At 42.4% G+C, this 22,418-nt stretch overlaps 1 protein-coding gene and 1 long non-coding RNA gene across 4 annotated transcripts in view; one reads left to right on the forward strand and one right to left on the reverse strand.

Annotated features, from left to right (window-relative positions):
• Positions 1-22,418, forward strand: part of LOC141769934 (uncharacterized) — a 368,813-nt gene that overhangs the window by 246,889 nt on the left and 99,506 nt on the right. The window lies entirely within an intron of this gene.
• Positions 1-22,418, reverse strand: part of fras1 (Fraser extracellular matrix complex subunit 1) — a 310,338-nt gene that overhangs the window by 129,188 nt on the left and 158,732 nt on the right. For all 3 annotated transcript variants that reach the window (XM_074639460.1, XM_074639459.1, XM_074639458.1), the window contains exons 15-19: positions 19,436-19,576; positions 19,193-19,333; positions 18,921-19,088; positions 7,183-7,323; positions 884-1,030 (exon numbers count right to left, since the gene is read on the reverse strand). In XM_074639460.1, coding sequence (XP_074495561.1) covers positions 884-1,030; positions 7,183-7,323; positions 18,921-19,088; positions 19,193-19,333; positions 19,436-19,576 — 738 coding nt within the window. The remainder of the gene's footprint in view (positions 1-883; positions 1,031-7,182; positions 7,324-18,920; positions 19,089-19,192; positions 19,334-19,435; positions 19,577-22,418) is intronic.

The following is a 22,418-nucleotide window of genomic DNA, read 5'->3' on the forward strand; positions in this document are numbered from 1 at the left end:
TTGGGGCAAGTCATAGTCAAGTCAGCACACTGACACACTGACAGCTGTTGTTGCCTGTTGGGCTGCAGTTTGCCATGTTATGATTTGAGCATATTTTGAATGCTAAATGCAGTACCTGTGAGGGTTTCTGGACAATATATGTCATTATTTTGGGTGGTTAATTGATTTTTAATAATATACTATATATACGCATACATTTGCATAATGCAAGAATATTGCCCAAGCTTTTTTTAGGAGTTAATTCTAACAATATTTAAATTCTTATAATCAAAGGCTGCTCCACCAGAAGTAAGGAAAAAAGTGGATTTTTTTTTTTAAATATGGGACCCTTTACATGTAAACAATTCATGGCTATTTGATCAGCAGCTAGAATTACTAAACCTCTCTTTGTTCTTTGCTACAGAGAGAACCTACTTTGTGTCCAACTGTTCCTATGGAGAACAGTTGGACACAAAGAGCTGCCACAAGAGCAAATGCTGACTTGTTTCAGCAACCACACAATAAAAAAAGGTGACTTGTATTTCAGTTTGCAGCCCTGCAGATCATTTCAGACCAAACAATTCACAAAGAAACAGACTGCAGAGCTTTTAAGTAAAAGATATTAATCTAAGGACATATATTTTAAGAAGATGGTTGGCTTAATTTCTGGTGAATAATGCAGGTTACTGGAGCTACAGACTGGTTGGTTATGTCTCCATGTGCGTGATCATGCCAAGCTCAGCGGGGAAGAGAAAGGTACTAACCCTGACAGAGTTGGTGGTTCTATTCCCACCGGGGACCCTCGGGCTAAAAATACAAGCACTCATGGCGGCATGTTTGATGAAAGCTTCGTGCAAATGGCAAATAAAATGACACACATATTTACACACACAGGCTGACTTACGGAGGCACTCTCCGGTGACAGCGTTGAGGAAAAGCCCCTCTTGGCAGCTCGTCCTGCAGTAGCCGCTCTGTAGGGAGGCCAGCGGGGGGCAGGAGGTGCAGTCGGCCTGGGAGGGACCGGAGCAGGTCTGGCAGGACGGGTGGCATGCTGGGAGGAGGAGGACGGACAAAAAGGGTCAGAATCAGGTAAAAACATTAGATAAAGTGGTGATGAGAGTTAAGAGGACACAGGACAGTAGGGGGAAGGAGGCGAGGGTTGAAAATAGAGGGGACATAAGGACAAAGGAGAAGAGACAAAGGAGAGGAGGATAGGAAGAATATGGGCAATGAGGAGGAAGGAGAAAAGAGAAGGAGAGGAGAGAGTTTGGCGTTAAGGAAAGGAGGAAAGAAAGGAGACAGGGAAGGATCAGTAAAGAAGGACGAGGTAGCAGAAGAGTAGGAGATGAAGAGGAAGAAGTAAACTGTTGCAAAAAATAAATGGTCATTAGGTACAGTGATCTGAAAAAAAGTCCACAGAGGCACTACTCTAATGCTCCAACTAATGGCCGGACGACTGCAAAAAAAGAGAGAAAGTACAATATTTACAGAGTGTGAACTGTTACACAACCATTTGGTCAAGGTTGTTATTCATTTAGTTCCCATCGCATTTTTACCACATTAAAATAAACAGTTACTTATATACAAATCCGTCTATGTACCTAGAGTCACTTTGGTTTAGTGGTAATGAGAGTAGTGCAAAAGGTTTCCAGTGATGAATGCAGTAATATGTGCTTCGGTAATAAAGGCGAAAACAAAAAAAGACAAATAAAAACAAAAATGTAGTAACGTTTGAGGGAGCTTCTGGCCGCCAAATCTGCACGTTAAAAGTTCCAAATCAAGCTCAAAACACATGTCCTAAGCATATTATCATCTTTGTTATTGCAGAGCAAACAGTTGCCTAGTTATACATTCATCAGACATCAGCATGGCCTCCAAAAAAGTACGTTCTCATACAACAAACTTTCGACTTATTTCAATGTACGTCTATAACTTCAACAACGTAACAAACATACTTATTTTACGCCAAACCAGGATGTTTCAATTTACAGTGTTGACAAAGTGTTTAAAGAGGACCTATGATGCTTTTCCCCTTTCCTTTAGTGTGTCATATAGTTTTTTTTGTACATGACAAGATCTACTAAGTTACAAAGTCCAAAGTCCAAGCCAGAGCGAGTTACTCTCCCCCACAGAAACACTGCTCCTGAAACACCTGTCTTGAAGTCCCGCCTTTTCTTCTGTAACGTGGTGATGTCACCAAGTAACACATTTGCATAATACCTGTTTAGCGGCTAGTTTGGCATTCCCTCAAACAAAGCTAGTTAGAGCGGAACTGGGGTGGAGTCCAAAGAGTTTTATTTAGAATATATAAAATAAAATAAATGTAAAAATAAATATAAATAAAATAATTAAATCAAATTAAATTAAATTAAAATAAAATGAGAAAAATAAAGCGTTTTTTGAACATTAAAGCATGCAAATATGTTTTACGAGAAACACAAAAAACAAGTATGAACCTGAAAATGAGCGTAATAGCTCCTCTTTAAAACTGCGACTGTAATCTGGGAGAAAATACTTTTACCCTCAAAGTGTAATTGAGAATGTAGTTTATTTGTATGTGAACAAAATTGTAGGAGACAGGGTTGACAGACACACAGCAACACCATCTTTCATTGTTGTGTCGTCTTTTAGCTCTGTTTTTGGTCTCCACCAACTCATAATATAAAAACATCTGTCTCTTTAGCTGCTAGATGTTCTTCTTTCTTCACCAGCTAGTCTCTAACCTTGTGTGCTCTTTGGTGCTGGGGAGGTAGTGTAGTGCACAGTGGGTTTATCAGAGCTTGTTTGCTCGTCAGCTTGTAGAAAACGCTGAGACTGAACCCTACAGACACATAAATGTGCCATAAAACAAAAACCTATTAAAATAAAAGAGGCTAAAAAGCTCCATAGAGCTGCAGAGTTGATGATGATTCTTTGTGGCTGTGTCATTACGAGCCACCCCTTTCACATTACTCATAGTCATTTGATCCACTGCCATTATATTAAAGTATCGATTAATGGAGCTTTAACAACACGCTGTCTTATTGCAAACCATAAAAAGTCACCAGCATCTAAACTTTGTAGTAAAAGTTTACTCCGTTTAAGACAGGAATACAATACTTCTTCAGGGTGTCTGGGTGGCTTCTAATGAGCCAATCAACAGCGAAGGAGCCCATTTATTTTGATATCCCAGAGGGGAGTCTGAGCCCATCGTTCCTCCTTACTGTCTAGGTGTCCGTCTGCGTTTGCCATTTCAATTACTCAGGAAGAAAAACACTATTAAGAGCTTCAATGATGTTTACCACAAGTTTTTATTTTCCTCCAGATAAACAATTAAACTCGGTATGCTGGTAGACGGGAGGTAGAAGGAGTCGCCTTGCTTCAAATGAGGTCAGGACGGTAAACTGAGCCGAAGTAATGAACGCGAGATTAGAGCAAAATGAATTTTCATTAACGAGGAGAGTCATAGAGAGGAGGTCTATTCTACTGTATACTTTTACTCTGCTACATTTCAGAGGGAAATATTATACTTGTTATTCCACTATATTTATTTAACACTTATAGTTACTTATTATTATGACGAAAACATATGTTATTCTGTATACTACTAATCTACCCAGTAGTACACAAAGTATCTAAAATTGGCTTCACGTTGACAAACTACAACATTAAAATGCTCATACATTCATTTGTTAGTGATAATAACAGAATAATATAATACTCTATAATAATAAAACACTTTTAAATAAATACTTTTACTTGTCATACTTTCATTATGTTGATAATACTTCTGTACTTTTACTGAAGTAACATTTTGAATGCAGGACTTTTACAAGTCACAAGTAAGACTCAAGACTGACAAATTCTGAGTCAAGTCCCAAGTCAAGACGGGCAAGTCCAAAGTCAAGTCCCAAGTCAAGACGGGCTAGCGATGAGTCAAGTCCCAAGTCAAGAAGGGCTAGCGATGAGTCAAGTCCCAAGTCAGGACGGGCAAGTCCTGAGTCAAGTCCCAAGTCAAGAAGGGCTAGTCCTGGGTCAAGTCCCAATCAAGACGGGCAAGTCCTGAGTCAAGTCCCAAGTCAAGACGGGCAAGTCCAAAGTCAAGTCACAATCAAGATGGGCAAGTCCCAAGTCAAGTCCCAAGTCAAGACAGGCAAGTCCAAAGTCAAGTCCCAAGTCAAGACGGGCAAGTCCAAAGTCAAGTCCCAAGTCAAGACGGGCAAGTCCTGAGTCAAGTCCCAAGTGAAGACGGGCATGTCCAAAGTCAAGTCCCAGGTCAAGACTGACAAGTCCCAAGTCAAGTACCAAGTCAAGACTGACAAGTTCTGAGTCAAGTCCAAAGTCAGGACGGGCAAGTCCCGAGTCAAGATGGGCAAGTCCTGGGTCAAGTCCCAAGTGAAGACGGGCAAGTCAGGACGGGCAAGTCCAGAGTAAAGTCCCAAGTCAAGACGGGCAAGTCCTGGGTCAAGTCTCAAGTCAAGACGGGCAAGTCCCGAGTCAAGTCCCAAGTCAAGACGGGAAAGTCAAGACGGGCAAGTCCCGAGTCTGCCCCAAGTCAAGACGGGCAATTCCAGAGTCAAGACCCAAGTCAAGACTCAGTCAGGCTATCTGCGGTATTTAGTTGTTGTGTTGTTAATCTGATCAAAAGGTGCTAACTGAAGTATTCAAACACAACTAAACTATGAAAACAGTAATTTTGTACACGTTCACTGATCCCACTTCAGCACCAAGCTGTGAAAAGCTTTCACCGCTGACCTTGCCCGAAATTACATCAAATTGTGTGGTGAACACAAACAGAATTTTTAACACCCACCTCAGGGGCTGTGGGCCAAATTAATGTTGTGTAATATAAATGCTTTTCATTACACTGAGTGAACTAAAAGCTCTCGTCTGGACCCGAGAACACCAGGAGGCAGAATACAGCAGCCTCCAAACCTCCTCTTCTTCTTTAACTTCAAACAGCTGCTGAAGAAGCTCTTCTCTTACAATTAGGCTAATGTACAGCATCTCTTGTTCTAAAATTAAACATGGTGTTTATTTTCATTACATTTCCCTATGCATACAAAGAGACATGGGAAATTTGTTATGGGTGATTACACTGTTGTCCACCACCACCATTAACCCTACTTTTCCCAATTATATTTTGGTTGCATTGGACTTTCTAGTAATATTCAGAAGCTGTTTCTTCCCTCTGTGCACCTGTCAGAGAGGGAAGAACATTTTGGACATTTTTTGTTGCTTACACTGTGGAAACAACTTTATATGGGTCAAAGGAGGTGAGGCAATAATTGCAATGTTTTACAGCCTGGTTTATTCCTGGTAAAGGCAGACTGAAGCAATAACAGCTACAGGAACGATAACAGTGGTCTTAAACTGGACAAACACCAGAGAGAATAACAATTATCTTGCTCATTGTTTTAGTGGTTTAGAGGCACCGTTAATGACAATGACAACAGTTTACCGAGCGTAATGTTCAACATTTAAAAGCATCAGTTACATAATTAAATTATAAAACACTGCATTAAGTCAAATGTTGAGATACTTCTACTCCACTACTTAGTTACCAGTTACTTTACAGTTACTCTAAACATTATTAATGCAAAATATTATCAACAAATAAAGTATGATTATTATTATAAGTTAAACTACACAGCAGTATATAACGTGATTAAAATAAACTCCACCAGTACTAGCTGCAACATTAAAGTTTGTTGGATTATGTACATCAATCCATCAATGATTATAATCCAATAATATAATATACATTATTGTGCATAATGAATAGTTTTTGGTACTTCAAGTATATTGTGATGCTGAGTTACTACGAGGAACTTTCTTTTTGTGTTTTTTTGGCGGTCCCTGTGAACAAAAGCGCTGGTGTTTCTGAGCAGAGTCCCTTTAAAAAAAACTCTCATTTTAGCAGCAACATGGTCTGACAGTCTGCCCCGCCCACTCCTGCTTCTGGTTCTCCCTTCCCTACAGCGGGCCCAGCAATACAGCTTGGACCTCCAGCAGCGTCGTGTTGGCAGGGTTGGTAATTAGCAGCAGCCACCAGCCAAATGCTGGTAAAATATGCAAGTGGCTGCTAGATTTGCTTCACTCACCAGCCAAAAAAACAATGGTGATCTATGGAGTGGCTGGTGGATTTTGGAATCCACCAGCCACAGTGGCAGGTGGACAAGAAAGTTAATTTCCAACACTGCGTGTCGGTGTTGGCTCCCAGCGTGGACCAGCGAAGCAGTGAGGCAAAGCTCTGGCGAGAGGAGGAGCCGCTGCCGGGTGCAGAGTAAGCCCAAATTGGGCCTAAAAAAGACTTTTTCCCATAGACGTACATTGGAAAAAAGACGTCTGTAACTCGACGGACCTTTTTTTTTGGTTAATCAACTTCCCAGTATGAACTCTCGAATAGCCCTTTTTTAAATCATTAGTTCTTAAAATGCAAAAGTTGTAAAATGCACTAATAGCTGAATCCAGAGTTATTTCCCTTCCTCCGTTCATGTGAATGAGACCCAGACTGAGGCTGGCGACGTGACGTTGTGACCCCGTGTTCGAGCAATGTGACCGAGCGGATGCTACTGCGCCTGGTCCGTGGGCCGAATGGATGCGGAAGATCGCCGAAAGATCCGGGTACTTTTCCACTCGGAAGTCGAAGCATTTTGGCTTAATGCGGCATCGAGCAACTCTCACAGGAATGAACGGGGCTCCGCCTCCAACGCTGTAACCAGTTCTCTTAATACATCCATGATGCAGAGTTGAAGGAGTTTCTGGTGAACCTGCATGATTTTATCTGATATCGCTGGAATCCAACACGGTGGCACCGAAGACATGCATTAAGGATAACTATATAGAAATAGCCAATCTTCTTTGCTGATGGTCTCGTTTACTTATGTACAGAAGGTCATATAGAGGCATCAGTATTACACTGAGACTGTTCCATAACCAGTTCAAAGTTCCTCTCAGTAACTTTAAGTAAAAGTATTTCTACACTGTTGCTATTTTTACTTTTTCACTGCTCTTGCACTGTTATCTTTGTGAGGACCAGCTTCTGACACTGAGAATGAGGACATCTTTGGAGAGGGAGGACATTTAGTCCAGTCCTCACTTCTTCAAAGGGCTGTATGAGAGTTTTAAGGTTAAAGTTTTAGGTGAAGTTGGGCACAAGACAATGCATCACGAGTATAGAAATAAGAACATGTGTGTGTGTGTGTGTGTGTGTGCTCTCACCTTGGCACTGGTTGTCCTGGATAAAGAAGCCTTTTGGGCTGGTGGGGACACAGCGGGCCTCGTGCAGGCTGGATGGGGAGGGACAGGATGTACAGTTGTCTGCAGATGGCCCAGTACAGAGCCAGCAGGAGGGGTGACACTCTGGAAAGGACACAAAGAACAGTTTTTATATTCACCACAAAAAAAAGAGATGGAGGATCCAGAGATGGAGGATCCAGAGATGGAGGATCCAGGTCCCCAGCTGTGCATCCTCACTATTTTCCTCCTGCCACAATAAAAAAAAGAAACTTGAATGTACAGTATCAGTGTACTTTTCCTGATTGTCCTGGTCTTGTTTGTGGAGAAAAAGAAATGCAGTATTTTTTTATTATTGTGGGTTTGTTTTGCTGTATATATTACTAATTCACTGTAGCAGCAACGCAGCATAAATGCATCAAAACTGCTCTTATTGCTGTAAAGATTTACACTTAAAATCAGTTGCAGCTCAATATATCTGGGCCTGAACTGCAGCCACTAATTTTTGTTGTCCTGCGGCCATTCTGCTGTATCTGGTTCCTTCCCTATTGGCATTTCTGAGTCTCAGGAGCTTTAAGTGCAGCTCTGCCAGTTAGAAGTAATGCAACACTCAGCCAGCTTCACCAATCAGAAGCTACGCATTAACACCAGAGTCAGCGCCAGCTCAAGAGAGCCTGATCCAAGAGGGCCACCAGCCAGAAAAGACTTCTGAAATATGCTCTGCTGCTTAGTTTGGACTTTTTTAGTGTAGATGATAAAATATAAAACTTCTACAAGGATCATTTTAGGGTGATTTATACCTGAAGGATACAGATTTGGAACTTTGCACGTAGAGAGGTTAGAGCTACGCCAGGTAACTTGGCTTCAAATACCAGCAAGGATTAACGGCTGGAAACTTTACTACTCAGAAATCATGTAATGTGTCATCAGTGAACTAAATCAGGCTCCTGTTTACCTACAGTATATCAGTGTGTCTATGGCCTGTTCAGACCTGGCATCAACATTCATCCTGGGTGATCCGATCACAATTGTACAGCTCTAAGTACAGGTGTGAATGCACCAAAGATTGCATTGAGAACACATTGAGATGTGATTGCTTAGACCACATTCAGAGGAGGTCTGGGCCTCATATGGCCACATTCTTTTAGCAGTGTGTACGTGAGTGTGTCCTGGGCCAAACTGAAGGACCACCTACTCAACTGACGTCATCTGTGTGAGCTGAAGTAGCTCACGTAGAAAAGCCCGAAGAGAACATGCCAAGGATTAGACCCCGTCTGTATTGTTTTGATCTTTTCAGTGACTACGGCCCCACTGGTAGCTCTGTGTATTTTGGCCATTCTTATATTTTTAAACATTAGCATTTGTCACAGAATCCACAGAGAGTGAATCTTGTGTTTTGGATGTTATTGGATGTGTCATGTTTTTGTTCCACAGATCTGACGCCTGCTCACATCCCCGGCTCTCGGGGACCGCCGGTAGACAATAACCTTCTATTTTTAGGTTAAAAAAATTTACCCAAATTCACGAATATGTAGGATATCTCTATAAATGCCTCCCGCTGGTTAAAATCAACAACACATTTGTACAAGTGGTCACTCAAGACGCATGTGGAGACGCATTCTAATGCAGGCTGCATTCATTTAGAATGGGGGTTGTGTGGCCAGTGGCAGATGTAATGGCAAATGCAACCTGATGTCACGCTGCAGTGGCAAATCACGTGAAGGTCGAACCAGAACTGTACAACCGAACCATGAAGGAACAGGGTTGTGCTCGCTCTACAGGGTTGTGCTCGCTCTACAGGGTTGTGCTTGCTCTACAGGGTTGTGCTCGCTCTACAGGGTTGTGCTCGCTCTACAGGGTTGTGCTCGCTCTACAGGGTTGTGCGGCGATGTGGGAGAGTCACTTTAAAGGAATCTCTGCAATGCCTGATCTGGTGTGAATGCAGCCTTAGAGCTGTCCACTTGTGATTGAATCACCCATGATGCATGTTGCATAGCAGGTGTAAACAGGACCTATGATGAGTCATAACAAGGAAACCCAAAAAGAGGAGATTAAGCTGGATGGAGAGCGAGCTCACTGATTTATGGGAGTTATTATTTCACTGTTTTTAGGTTATGAATTCTTTCTAAAGTGTTTTTCCCTGATATAAAGATTTTATTTGAATCAAGGTTACAAATCTACAGGTTTCTGTTGTTCTGTTAAACTATCCACTGTTGCACTTTCAACCAGTATTACATTGAGCTTTATGTGTGAAAGGTTTGGCCACTGCTGCAACATTCCTATGCTTTTTTGTTTTTTTTTACACTTGGCTTCAAAAGCATCAACTTCTCTGCCCCTGGATTATTTACCCTTCCCTTTACATGCCCCCACACACTTAACCCCACACCACTGCTGCCCTGAAACAGGCCTTTTGTGCAGCCTTTGATGTCTGCTTTGGCAGCGCAGGGACAAATAGCTGAGCGGCGCTATCGGCTCTGGCAGCCGAGTCGAGCCATGAACCGACTGGCTGGTGGTGGTGGCGGCGCTGCTTGTGGTGGTGGGAAAGAGAGACAAAAGGCCTGTCACCAACTGGCCAGAAGTGTGTGTGTGTGTGTGTGTGTGTGTGTGTGTGTGTGTGTGTGTGTGTGTGTGTGTGTGTGTGTGTGTGTGTGTGCGTGCACTACCTTACTTTTTTTAGTCTACAGAAAATGCACTCAAGTATGTGTGTGTTTATAATTACTCCTCTCTGGGTTCTTTCAGAGGGCTGTCAACTGTATCCGGGTCTTGTGTACACTCTGCATGACAGCCACTGGCAGGAACAGACTGGTGCTCTACCTCAGCCAACACTATGTGGGTGTGTGTGTGTGTGTGTGTGTGCGTGCGTGTGTGTGCGTGCGTGCGTGCGTGTGTGTGTGTGTCAATCTACAAAAAACATTTACCCTTTGGGAACACCTCAGCGTCAGAACGAGGACCTTGAAAAGTCACATCAGTGTCAGGCGAAACCGTCAATCTGACGTCCCGTCATCGCCCACCTTCTTCCCTGCCGCCTACCCATAATCCCCTTCTTCTCCGACAAATGTGACAGCTTAATTGGTGTTAGCTGAGATGATGAGACAGACTATATGTTTACGTGATTGAGTTTACCACCCAACGACACGTCTGTTCATCCATGAACGCACCATCAACACATCTCACACATACGGTATGTGTGACATAAACACACATTCAGGTTCACACAAATCTTCATATCAACAGTACAAACAAACAAACACACACTCGGAGGCGTTATTAGATTAAACAGGCTCCATGTCAAACTTATTTCATTAATAAGAGGAGAAAATAAGAACGATAGCCAGCCTCTCCTTCTTTTATTGCAGCTTGGATATCTAATTTGTTGCGGGGAGGAAAGCGCATATTGATTCCTGTAATACCCAAATTCGCGTGCGCAGGCGTTCTCATCTCACATTATGTGGTGCACGCGCTCAGAGAATCGGATTCATTACTTTGTTTTGTGCTGATAGGGTCATAATTCGAGGTGGGTGCAGTCGATGAGGTTGTGATTTAGTTTGGGGGGGATGTGAGTGCTCCTTAATGCCTTCCACAAACGATCCTCCTGATACATACCGGTCTGATCATTACATTAGTGCAGCACAGACTTCTTCCAGCCACACAGCAGAAACACAAGTGGAGGGTTGTATCTCATTCCTCTGATGTGTCATCACATTGATTCTGCTGTGTTATGGTATGCTAGAAGTCCAGACACTTTTATGAGACACCATGGCGGTGGAGTTACAGATACATCAAGGATAAAAGTGCTCTTAACAGTCTAACTTGACTGCTATCAAAGGCTGGAAGTTGTGCTATAAATCACTTAACTTATATTCAATCTGCTCAATTTAACTGCAGCAAATTAGCCAATGCTTCTTCCCTGGTCCACTGGTTATGACATCAGGTTTCCATTCGTTGCTTTACCTATTTTCTATCCTGGACAAGTTCAAAAGGAAAACCAGCAGCTGCCCTCTGGGTCTCAGCTGTGCTGGGAAATCCTCCAAAAGTGAGGTAATAACAAGGTGAAGAGGTGTCCTCACTGGGGACCAAAACTACCACGACTTAGGGCACTTTTTTGGTTCATTTTCACAGTGCACGACTTAAAGTGGACCAAATAAAAAAATATATATTTGCCGAGAGGTGTGTACGAAGGAGCAAAGTTATCTTTTTCGTCTCAAGAGCTGCCACTTCTATGCAGGGAATCACAGACTTTGAAACATCTCTGTTCTGATCTACTGTGAACTTTCCTCCAGTTTATCTCAAATGACTTTATAAACATCACTATTTTTGTGGACTTTCTCTTCAGCCCAGATGTCAAGCAAACATCTGGCTACCTGACAACGGTCCGAGACCACCTCTCGCAGGCAGTCTCAGACCGCTTGTTTTGGTACCAGAGTTCAATTAAAACATGCTAAATGTTGGCTTGTGAAATTGCCATTGAAACCAAGAACCTCCCGATAGTCAAGCAAACTTTATGCAAACTTTTGAAATGTCGCAAAAAAACAAAAAAGCAAATTAGGCGCAACTGGTTTGGAGTGAATAAACTCGGCTACAGCCTTGTTTGGTCAGAAGTTGGTGCTATAGGCTTCGCATGGCTGTAATCCACCAGTAACCAGAGTAGAAGAAGAAGTACAGGTTGTGAACCGGAAACAAAACAACTCACCTTGGTCATATAACCATCTATGAGAGAAAAACAGAGAGAGGTCTTCAGGAATTTGTTTCAATCAGGCCAGTTTGAATTGTTCTTTCGTGTCAGCTAGTATCGGCCATGTTTCGAAGACAAAGAAGAAGACAAGCATTCGTACGTTATGGGAATAACTGAGAAGATGCTAACAACAGAAACAGCTGATCAGTCATGTGAGTTAAATGTTTTCTACGTCAGAATTTATTCAGCAAAGGCGTTTCCATAATCCATTCATGGCATCAACTCCTTTTTGACAAAGACAAAACCCACCTCAAGCCAGCATAAAAACTCTTTTTCACAATTGAGGAAGTTTTCTGAAATGTTGCTGTTTCCATACAGCTGTTCTAATGCCATACTTTAAAATGTGCATAACATATGTGAATAGAAACCCTGCAGGCAAACCTCATCTGTCCCGCTTGTATCTGTGGTCTCATTCTTCCGGTCACTATATAAAGCTTGTGCCCAAAGTTAAGAAGTAAATTAAGAGACCACTCCTCAAAAGTTCAGTTTGCCATGTTGGAGGCATTTTCTGACTTCCGTGACTCTTGCAGTAACGTTATCAGGCTTTGAGGCTTCTGGTTGAATCATCAAACCAAACTGGTCGCAGGAACACGGGCCAAAACAATGAATAATCACAGAGGCCAAATATGATTCAGACTCAGAGGGATTGGAGAGGACCTCACGCTGAAGGCCGGTGAGAGGAGCTAATGGACAAACAACACAAGAGCCTGTTGTGTTCAATGGCTGACAAACAGGTCTGCTGCTCACCTGCTGGGAAAGTTCAGAGCAGATTCAAAACTGGCGAGCAGGTATACAGTCACAAAGATGACAACCACCACTACACTTCCATCATCACTACGATCTGTGTCCATCACGACACCGTAAAGCTACAAGTATCAGGCCTCCATTGAATAAAAACCCAACAGAATTACAGTTAAATTCAGAATATAAAACCCCCAGAAGAGTTGGAATGGTACACATTAATCCATGATGATACGCTTTCTACATATTTCACAGTTCATGGACGACAAAAACATCTAGACTCTTGGTCCCTGTTTCTGAATAATCTTGAGAGCTGCTACTGCTTTCTTTTGCATCTGTCATACCTCACTAAACGTATCTCATAACTCGGGCTGTCCTTGACAAAATAAATTCTTAGTCGACTTATCGATTAGTTGATTTAGTCGACAAGTTTCTCTACAAAGAATCACTTTAAATCTTGTGTTTACCAGAGATGTGCTCATAAGTTTCTTGGAAATAAGTCATAAAAAAAAGCATAAAAAACGACTAATGGACTAAATGAATCTTAGTTGACTGAGACCACAAGGGGAGCAGCTCTACTCATAACTATCCTACGGTATAACACAGTCCTTTACTTCACCTGCATGTATATAAAATATGAATGCTTTAACTTAGTTTGCCAATCCTTACTCCCACAAACAACAACAACTGTAAAAGGCTTAGAGACACTTAATGTCTCTGATATTATCCAACACAGTTCAGGTGTGTGTTAACCCTTCCTGTCTCTCCAGCAGCATTAAACCTCCCACACACCGACTATCTCTGTCTGCAGACTGGAGAAGAGGGGTGGGGGCTTCTCAGCCTGGAATCAGCTCCCAGACACCTGACAGCTCGTCAGCTCAGGCCCACTTCATGTGTACCTCACTGTGTGTATGTGTGTGTCTATATGTGTGTATGTAAAGCCTGGAGTCTGTGAGTCCCTATATGTTTACATGTCGTCCTCCTTCTCCGCTTCAGGACAGTAGCTGCTGAGTATCTGTCAGCAACACACACACATATTTGGACAATAGCCTCCATTGTTCCCAGCTTACACCTGAACCCACTGACACTCACACTGAGGGGAACCTTTGTTACTAAGAATAGAGGCAGAGTGGAACAACTGCTGTACATGTGACTGCGAACGGAGCTTTAATGACGCGTCATTTATCGAGCCAATCCTCCGCTCGCTGTGTCGAGCCTAATTTGGGAAGAAACCTGGCACACACAATAGCTGATGGACAATGTGACTCCGTGCTGAGACAAGCTGTTCAAATCCAATTCTCTGTATAACAAACACAAAGATTTGTTTCTAAAGAGTGAGCAAGAAAAGAAAAAATCCAATATTTCATTTTTAGAAGCTGCTGAAACACAAATCACATCCCTGAAAATGCAGTTCAGTGCATGTTCAGGTGTTTTTATTACATGTGTATTTTAAGTCATACCTGAAACAAGCTGAGTACAGAGAACATTAAATATGGAGAAAGAGATCTGTAGCCTTCAACCTAAATGTTGTCTTTAGGGGAGGGATGTGGATCAGAGTGATCTGTGGGGTTTGATCTACCAGCTGGGTCAGAGCTTGATAAACCACGTTGCATCGTAGGGTGCATCACAGAATACAATAAATAAAAAACTACTCAAACAGACTGAAGTTCTTACTTGCATTGAAACAACATTAAGTGACCATTAAGCCGGGTTCACACTACACGACTTTAGCCCTGATTTTCCGCTTGCCGACAGTTTTTGGAGCTGCCGGACAAAAGCTCCAGATCAGAGGACAAATCAAAATTGTCTCGGTGTTCGCATGTCGGAGCTTAAGCGTCATCATTTAACCGTTCAAACACGCAAGCCCAGAGGCTCGCCGGTGCCTCACAGACACATTTCAGATATCATTGGAGACGTTCAGAAAGCTACAGCCAATGAGAGCGCGAGATACAGGTTGAGGGGAAACCGAAACCTGGCGGAGGGGTCGCCTGTAACAACACAGCAAACGTGATGTCAGGAAGACGTTCAGATCATGTCTGTATAACGTCCATCAGTCCAGACCCACTTTTGTGCGTCTGGTGGACGTGCAAGTTGGGTTCAACATTTGAACGTCTGGTTAGGGACCTTTTGGACGTATGCGTATGTGCAAAATGGGTTCAATATCTAGACGTCTGACTAGGACCCTTTCTGGACGTCTGTGGACGTGCAACTCAGGTTGAAATCAATAGTTGAACGTTAAAAAGACATTTAAAAAAGACGTCGCAAATCTTTCATTCTGGCTCCTCAGTGGACGTCTTTTGGACGGTCGACAGAGACGTTAAATTGATGTCTTTAGGACGTGTCTTTGCTCAGTGGGAACAGGAACTTACTGTATGTGCTGCATTTGCAACACGGAGCAAAGTTGTTGTTGCACCCAGAGGAATAAATAGTAAAAAAGAGAGTGGACTGTTTTGTGAACACGTGCCAACGACAACATCGGTAATGTGTCTTGCGTATGGGATCAGGTCATTTACCGTGTATTTCTAGGGAGCTAGATGTTTACATGAATAAAAATAACACATAAAGTGACTGATCTACTACACAGGGGAAATAGTAAATACATGAGGAAACAGGCTATTACTGTACGTGAACACGTGAACACGTGTGCCAACGACAACATCAACAAGCACGACTACGTCTTTCACTACTCGCATGAGTTTCCTGACAAAACATAGTTTGTTGACCTCATCGGGGATTCCTCCCGGTGAAAGATCTTGTAGTGTGTGACCTCCTGTCGCCGGTCAGTCGTGTAGTGTGAAAGTCGTGTAGTGTGAACTTTACTTTAAAGTGGCTTTTTGACTTCATTTTCTGCCCCTTCTGCTGGTTCATCCGGTGTTCCTCCTTTGATTCTCTCTCTCTCGTTAGTGTGAATATTTGCTTTGCAAGTCTTGTACAAACCGAATTTCCATTTAGTGACACCAGCCTCTAATTTGAACTTAAACCCCCCTGTATCGGCTCAGTGTTGGTCCAATGCAATCACACAGATAAATGGGTGTTAGAGGACACTCCAATCCAGCTGCTACACATCGATTAGTAATTGTCTCTTCCACGATGATTAAGGGAATCCAATGCTGCTAACGGCTATTCAATTCCAGGTAAAGTAAACAGAATTTTCTCCGGTGCTTGGCCCGCTCTGACCTTAAAAGTAAACTGTGGCGAGGAGACAAATCAAAGGCCTTGAGGCTCAAGATCCCTGAAATCAACGTGGTGCAGCCTCATGCCTCATACATTTAATTTGCAGACTGCTCAAGTGTGATGCAAAATGAAGCATTTGCCTTTCTGTATTCAGGCTGTTTGACTTGATGTATGCTAAAAAAAGGAGCCCAGAGGTTGCACATATCCATAATTCAAACGGTAGAAAGCATGATAACTAATTTGTGTCAAGTAGAATCATTTTGTGACTCTTAAAGAGGCTCCAAACCGCAATTTGAGAAATACTGTGACTGCCAGCAAACCAGCAAGAAGGCTTTCAGTCTTGATGATACTCACTTTCCTCACAGAGCAAACAACACAGGAACTGGAGGGGGGGGGCAACAATAACGGAAGAAACTAATTATAATGTTTCTGAGCTTCAGGAATCCAGGAAGCATCAGCTAACAGGAAACTATAAAGACATTCCTCAGAGCACCCTGTAATTTACCTATATTCACACCTTGTAACTCAGCTGTAAACAGACGGCACGGACTTATCTGCAACGCCGTGGGAAATCCCAATAAACCTACCCAGAATGCAACCTGTCTTGTCTTCATATCTCTTAGGTCACACTGAATTCAAAGAAGAAAGGCAGCGAAAGCATCCGTACTCCCACACCTCCAGTCCAGTCTAAAGTTTTCATAATATATAATGGTACAATTCAACGGTGCATGCCGTACTGAAGCTGTGTATTGTATTTTCATTTCCAGAGAGTCCAGGTATGTCTGTTCACAACATCAACAATGGATACTGCAACACTGCATGTACCTTTACAACCACACCTCCTGCATCATTCATCTTAGGGAGATCACTGTTCACATCTGTATGTATATATTTATTATTTTAAATCAATTAACAACACAAAACAATGATAAATATTGTCCAGAAACCCTCACAGGTACTGCATTTAGCATCAAACAATATGCTCAAATCATAACATGGCAAACTGCAGCCCAACAGGCAACAACAGCTGTCAGTGTGTCAGTGTGCTGACTTGACTATGACTTGCCCCAAACTGCATGTGATTATCATAAAGTGGGCATGTCTGTAAAGGGGAGACTCATGGGTAACCATAGAACCCATTTAGATTCACATATCTGGAGGTCAGAGGTCAAGGGACCCCTTTGAAAATAACCATGACAGTTTTTCCTCGCCAAAATTTAGCGTAAGTTTGGAGCGTTATTTAACCTCCTTCACGACAAGCTAGTATGACATGGCTGGTACCGATGGATTCATCAGGTTTTATAGTTTCATATGATACCAGTATCTTAACTGTAGTTTTAAAATTGAGTCCGCTTCAACCTAAAAATCACAAGGTGTGTTAATGCATTAAAGAAATTAAAGTTCCGTTCCAGCCCTAACTGATTTAAAGTCATATACACATGTTTTTTAAGCATTCAATATTTCTGTTTGAAACTTAAAATGGCATTAAATATGGTGAAGTTTACAAAATGACTTGTTTAGGACTCAAAACAAAGTTTAGGACATGGTCTGAACTTGTGACTTGATTTCATAGCCAAGATTTGAAACTTGTGACTTGCAAAACAAAAACCTTAGAATCAGAAATCAGTCACCGAGGTTGTTTTGAAAGGTAACGCCAAACAACCTGTTTTATGTTTCAGTTTGGAGGACTTGAAACTAGCAAATACTCATGAAGGACAACACTACAAATACGATAGCATGACTGAAAACAAGACTTTCAACTACTTAAAAAAGGAAAGATGAAAATAGACAAATTCTGTTTATGAAATCCAAGAGAAGTGAGTGCAACATGTTTCTTCTTTGAGACTTTCCACATCTCATGTTATCAAAACCACTCTTACTGATGCACTGGAAAGTCTCTTTCTGTCAAGTAAACACCAAAGCTTCAAGCTGAATGTAAACAGCTGCTTTAAAAAACGCTGTTTGGCGGCGTGTGCTTTATCTCGTTTCAGGTAACAGCAGCTGCGGCAGATGAAAAGTGAGCTGAGGAAGGAGAAAGTAGAGCTGAACAGAACGCCAGCGCTGGCGAATGACTTGGCTGGGCTCGACGAAGAGACAGCAGGTAGAACGAACACCCCTCCTCTCTGCCAGATACTGGACGCGATCTGGTCAGCGGCTACAAAGGCTGAACAGGGAGGTAAGACGATAGCAGAGCGGTGATCGTGGTAAATAGATAGAATTTCACTGCGCGCAGTTGGAGGTACGAGGGAGGTAAAGACATTTGTCACACCCCTCTGGCGTTCTGGATAGGAGGCGGTTTGTGTGTGTGTTGGTAGGTGGGTGATAATTATTCTCACTTGACAGACTATCCCCTGAAACCTAAAACCCACCTTAAAAATTAGCCCATTACACGCACAATTTAACACTCACAAACAACCCATCAGGTGTCACACACACACACAAACTATCTTCGCTCTCCAAAAACAAACACATCCAGAGTCTACGCTCACACTCACTATCAACTCTACAAACCTTCTACGCACCAAATCGAGAACAAACTTCTGTCCAAACTTTTAGTTTTGTGCCAAAATTGCACTACGTTTTTGCACAGTAGCATCTGTTTACCCTTACAAAAAAGTAGTATACTTCAAGTTTATGTTATGATGTAAACTTAAGTATAGTTTAAGTAAAATGCCAAGTATACTTTATGTAATAAGTATACTAATATCAGTGTGCTAGTAGTATACTTGTAAGTGTACTACTTCAATACTTCTTGGTTCTAAATTGGCCCATTTCTTAGTTAATAAAAGTATACTTTTAAGTTACGTGGTATAACAAGTGAGAGAGTCCACTCCGGGCGGGCGGGAGGGGTGGTAGACGGGTCAAACCAACACTGTACTTTCCCCCCAGGCGACCTCTGTTAGTGTCCCGTGTGAAACTAAAAGTCAAAGTTGACTTACAATATATAGTAATCAGTAAAAGCTTGCTAATTAGCTTGATAACTGGTTAACAGCCATGAACAGCAGAGACACACTAGCTCACCCTTGTGTCCTAATTAAGGGAGGAAATTAAACCACATGAAACCTGATGTACTCACCTCTGCACATCTGCATGTAATCCAGGAAGCTGTGTGCAGGACATCCGGCTGTGCAGACGCCGTGCTGGAGGTGAGTGGACTGAGGTAGGAGGGCTTCCTCTGGTTTCAGACAGCGGAGGCAGTCTGAGGCCAAGGGTCCCACACAGGAACGACAGGAGGGATGGCAATCTAAAAGCAGCAGAGATGAAAGGTCAAAAGGACACATTAACAGTGGTGGAAATGCACTTCTTATAATAATATCATTTTGAAGAAGCTTAGATTTAAGCTCTTACTGTGGCAGGTGTTGTCCTGGGAGTAGAGTCCCTCCCCACAGGCCTCCACACACTGGCCCTGGTGGAGAAGGAGCCCACCTGGACACAAGGTACACTGGGATACCGTGGGACCCCAACAGGAAGCGCAGGAGCTGTGGCAGGCTGAGGAGAGAGGAGGAAATGGGTGGAACTGAACCATTCATTTCATGTCATTTTACTTGAAGAGCATTCTAATCACAGATATGTGTTGAAGAGTTAGCCTACCTCTGCATCTGCTGTGGTTGTCCAGGTAATGCTGAGCTGGACACTGGGAAATACACTTCCCATGATGCAAGGCGGTGCCCGGCTGACAGCTCATGCACTTGGGGTTGTCAGGGAAACAGGAGGCGCAGGACGAATCACAGGCTGTGAACCGTAACGTGTAAATGTTAATGGCTTCTCGTTGCAATGATGAAATGCTTTGTGCTCAAGAAAAGTCTCTTAATAACCAGAATCTGTGAAGCGTTTCACTTTGTCACTCAGAACCCTTTTCCACCAAATTAGCTCTGGTTCTTGAACCTAGCAAACCAGCCCACGTTTCCATCAGTTATAAGAGGAAGCAGTGTAATCAACGGAGGGCGTTGCACAATACACAAAGGAAGTAAACAGCAGTAGGAAGATGAACACTTGACTTCTCCATCCTCTCTTTCCAACCTGTAGAGTCTGACACGCCCACCAGGGCTGGGTATCGGTATTCGATACCTTTAAGGTATCGACCAAAATAACCCAGTACCAAGTAGTATTGAAACTTCTTGAGTCAAACAAAACCTGCAATTGATACTTTTTGAGCCCAAATCTAGAAAAGAATGACTATTTGTATGGTTTTGCTTGCAGCCAATCACCGCAAGCATTCTTTAATGCAATGGGTGATTCTCCCACTACTGCAGCAGCTACAACCCATTAAGCCAGGATTGCCTGCCTGAACACCAAGACACGGAGACAAAGAGTATAGAAGAGACGAAACTCTGGTGTTTTTTTGACAACAGCTGCTGCTGCCATTTTGGACTGAAAACGCTTATTATACTTAGAATATTTTATTGTTCAACACAGGCCATTTCAGTAGAATATAGCAATAGAATAGAAATAATTTTGTTTTACTTTTGTACGGCACTTTGTAGGCGGACGTTTTACTGGCTTCCATTCACATGATGGGTATTGAATGAAATACTCTATTGGTGTCGGTATCACTTTAAGGGTACTGGTACTGGCATCGTAATGTTTTAAACCATACCCAGCTCTAACTCCCACTGACGTCGTCACGGTTCGCACTTCAGGTCGAAGGAAACCTGCTATTTTTTGGTTCCAACTGGAAACCAAATTTTCGGGTTCTGAAACCGGTTTCAAAATTAGGTGCGTGAACTGGAACCGAACCTGTTCCATGTTGGTGGAAAAGGGGTATTAGTGAGGACCACCAAGGAAGTTAGTCCAACTTTTTCTTTTAATTCATGGGAAACATGTGTTTAGTGATTTTGCTCTAGTTATAGTTTTAAAAGTGATAAAAAGTCTATAACAGTCTAGTTAAAAACAAGTCAAATATGTCAATAAAACGAAAGTAAACTCCCCAGTTTAGGGTGCATGTGTGTGTGTGTGTGTGTTATTCCACATTGACATGCACACATGCTCAAACAGATCTTTGCCTCCGTCTAAACAGAGGCTGAAATCACTGAGAGGTTTTTTCTACGGCATGCTGGAGGGGACATAAAAAGGAAAGCTATCAAATCTAACCCGGGAAGCCCCGAGGAGGAAAAGTGAGAAGTTAAAAACCCTTCAGCTCTCTCTCCGGATGTTGACATTTAAAAACAGACCTCAAAGCACAAACTGGCAAGTTCTAATGGATTTGACCTTTTTCCAGAAAGTTCCCCAGGTTTCTGACATTTTCTAAAAGAGGGCTCCTCGCTGAGTGCTTCAAGTCTTCAACATAAGCCGGAGGAGTTGAAGAGTCCCCCCCCCGCCCTTCCAGGTGCTTCTACTAAAGAAAGAGCTCAGCTCTGTGCTTCTAAGTTCACCATCGCCCCGAAGGAGGCCTATTCCTGCTCCTCTTCATCTTAACACTCAAAAATAGAAACCATCCATATTCATACAGGATCTCCTTATTCAAAGAGCCTCTGAATCCTCATTAGTGCACGAGAGCTGCTAATTATTGCATCTTTTTTTTTATTGTTTGTTTGCTGACTACTGCTGAGTTCATCATTTTGGCACCACGTGGACTAGATGCTGGCGAGAAGCTCCATTGGGAGGCTAAAACAAAACAAGCCCACACAAACCTTCACCTCCAGCTGACCGCCAACAACAAACCTCTTATTGTCTCAGATTTGTGTTTTCTGTTTACAGCAACGGCATATTCTGTGACATCTAATTTGTCTGTTTAAATATCAACTTTCATTCCTCATGAAGTGACACTTTTCAGATGGATAACTGCAGCTATGAAAGTTGTTTTTTCCTTTTTTAGTATCACACGTTATGTATCTGCTTGTTTAAACCCCATCGAAGATGTATGAAGCATTATTTCTTTTACATATCTGCCAAACATGCAGACGAAATGCAGTCACATTAAGATATTTTCTGTGCAACAAAAATGACATGCAATAGCAGATTTTTCTTCTGCAATTTGAAGATTTTCAGGCAAACGAAAGTAAAGAGTTATGCCATCTTGCACAAGCATTTAACAATCATACTTTCTATTCTAGAAGAATCAGACAGTCCAATTACTGCACTCAAAACAACAGAAAATGCACCAGAATGCAGTGCAGAAAAAATAACTGGTTTGTTTTCTGTGTAGCTGAATGTGTTTATGTTCATACTCTGGGAATTCTGGGAAACACAGAAAACTAATAATTGAAGTAGATAATTCAGTTAAAGGAAAAGAGGTTCAGCAAAGACAGTTATAACAATATTTATCTTTAAAGTCAAGGTGATTTTGTTGAGGTGAGTGTGTGTTTGGTCTGGGTTAAGTGACACCTTTCTAATCCCTCAGGGGAAATTTGATCCTGATATTAGCGGCCGTTCACATGTTGGGTCTAAAAACACGTTGAACACGCCAGCCGTGCCAATTTCATCCTTTTATCCAAGGTGCTTTGGGAAGTTGCGCTCGTGTCGTGCCTGCCGTTACTAAGCAACCGAAACCTGCGTGCTGCAATGACGATGATGATGAAGTTGAAATGAATTTCCAGCACCAAGAAATCCTTCACAGTAGCTTTACTGCTCGATG

Source organism: Sebastes fasciatus, chromosome 6, assembly GCF_043250625.1.
Source record: "Sebastes fasciatus isolate fSebFas1 chromosome 6, fSebFas1.pri, whole genome shotgun sequence".
Classification (NCBI taxonomy): Eukaryota; Metazoa; Chordata; class Actinopteri; order Perciformes; family Sebastidae; genus Sebastes; species Sebastes fasciatus.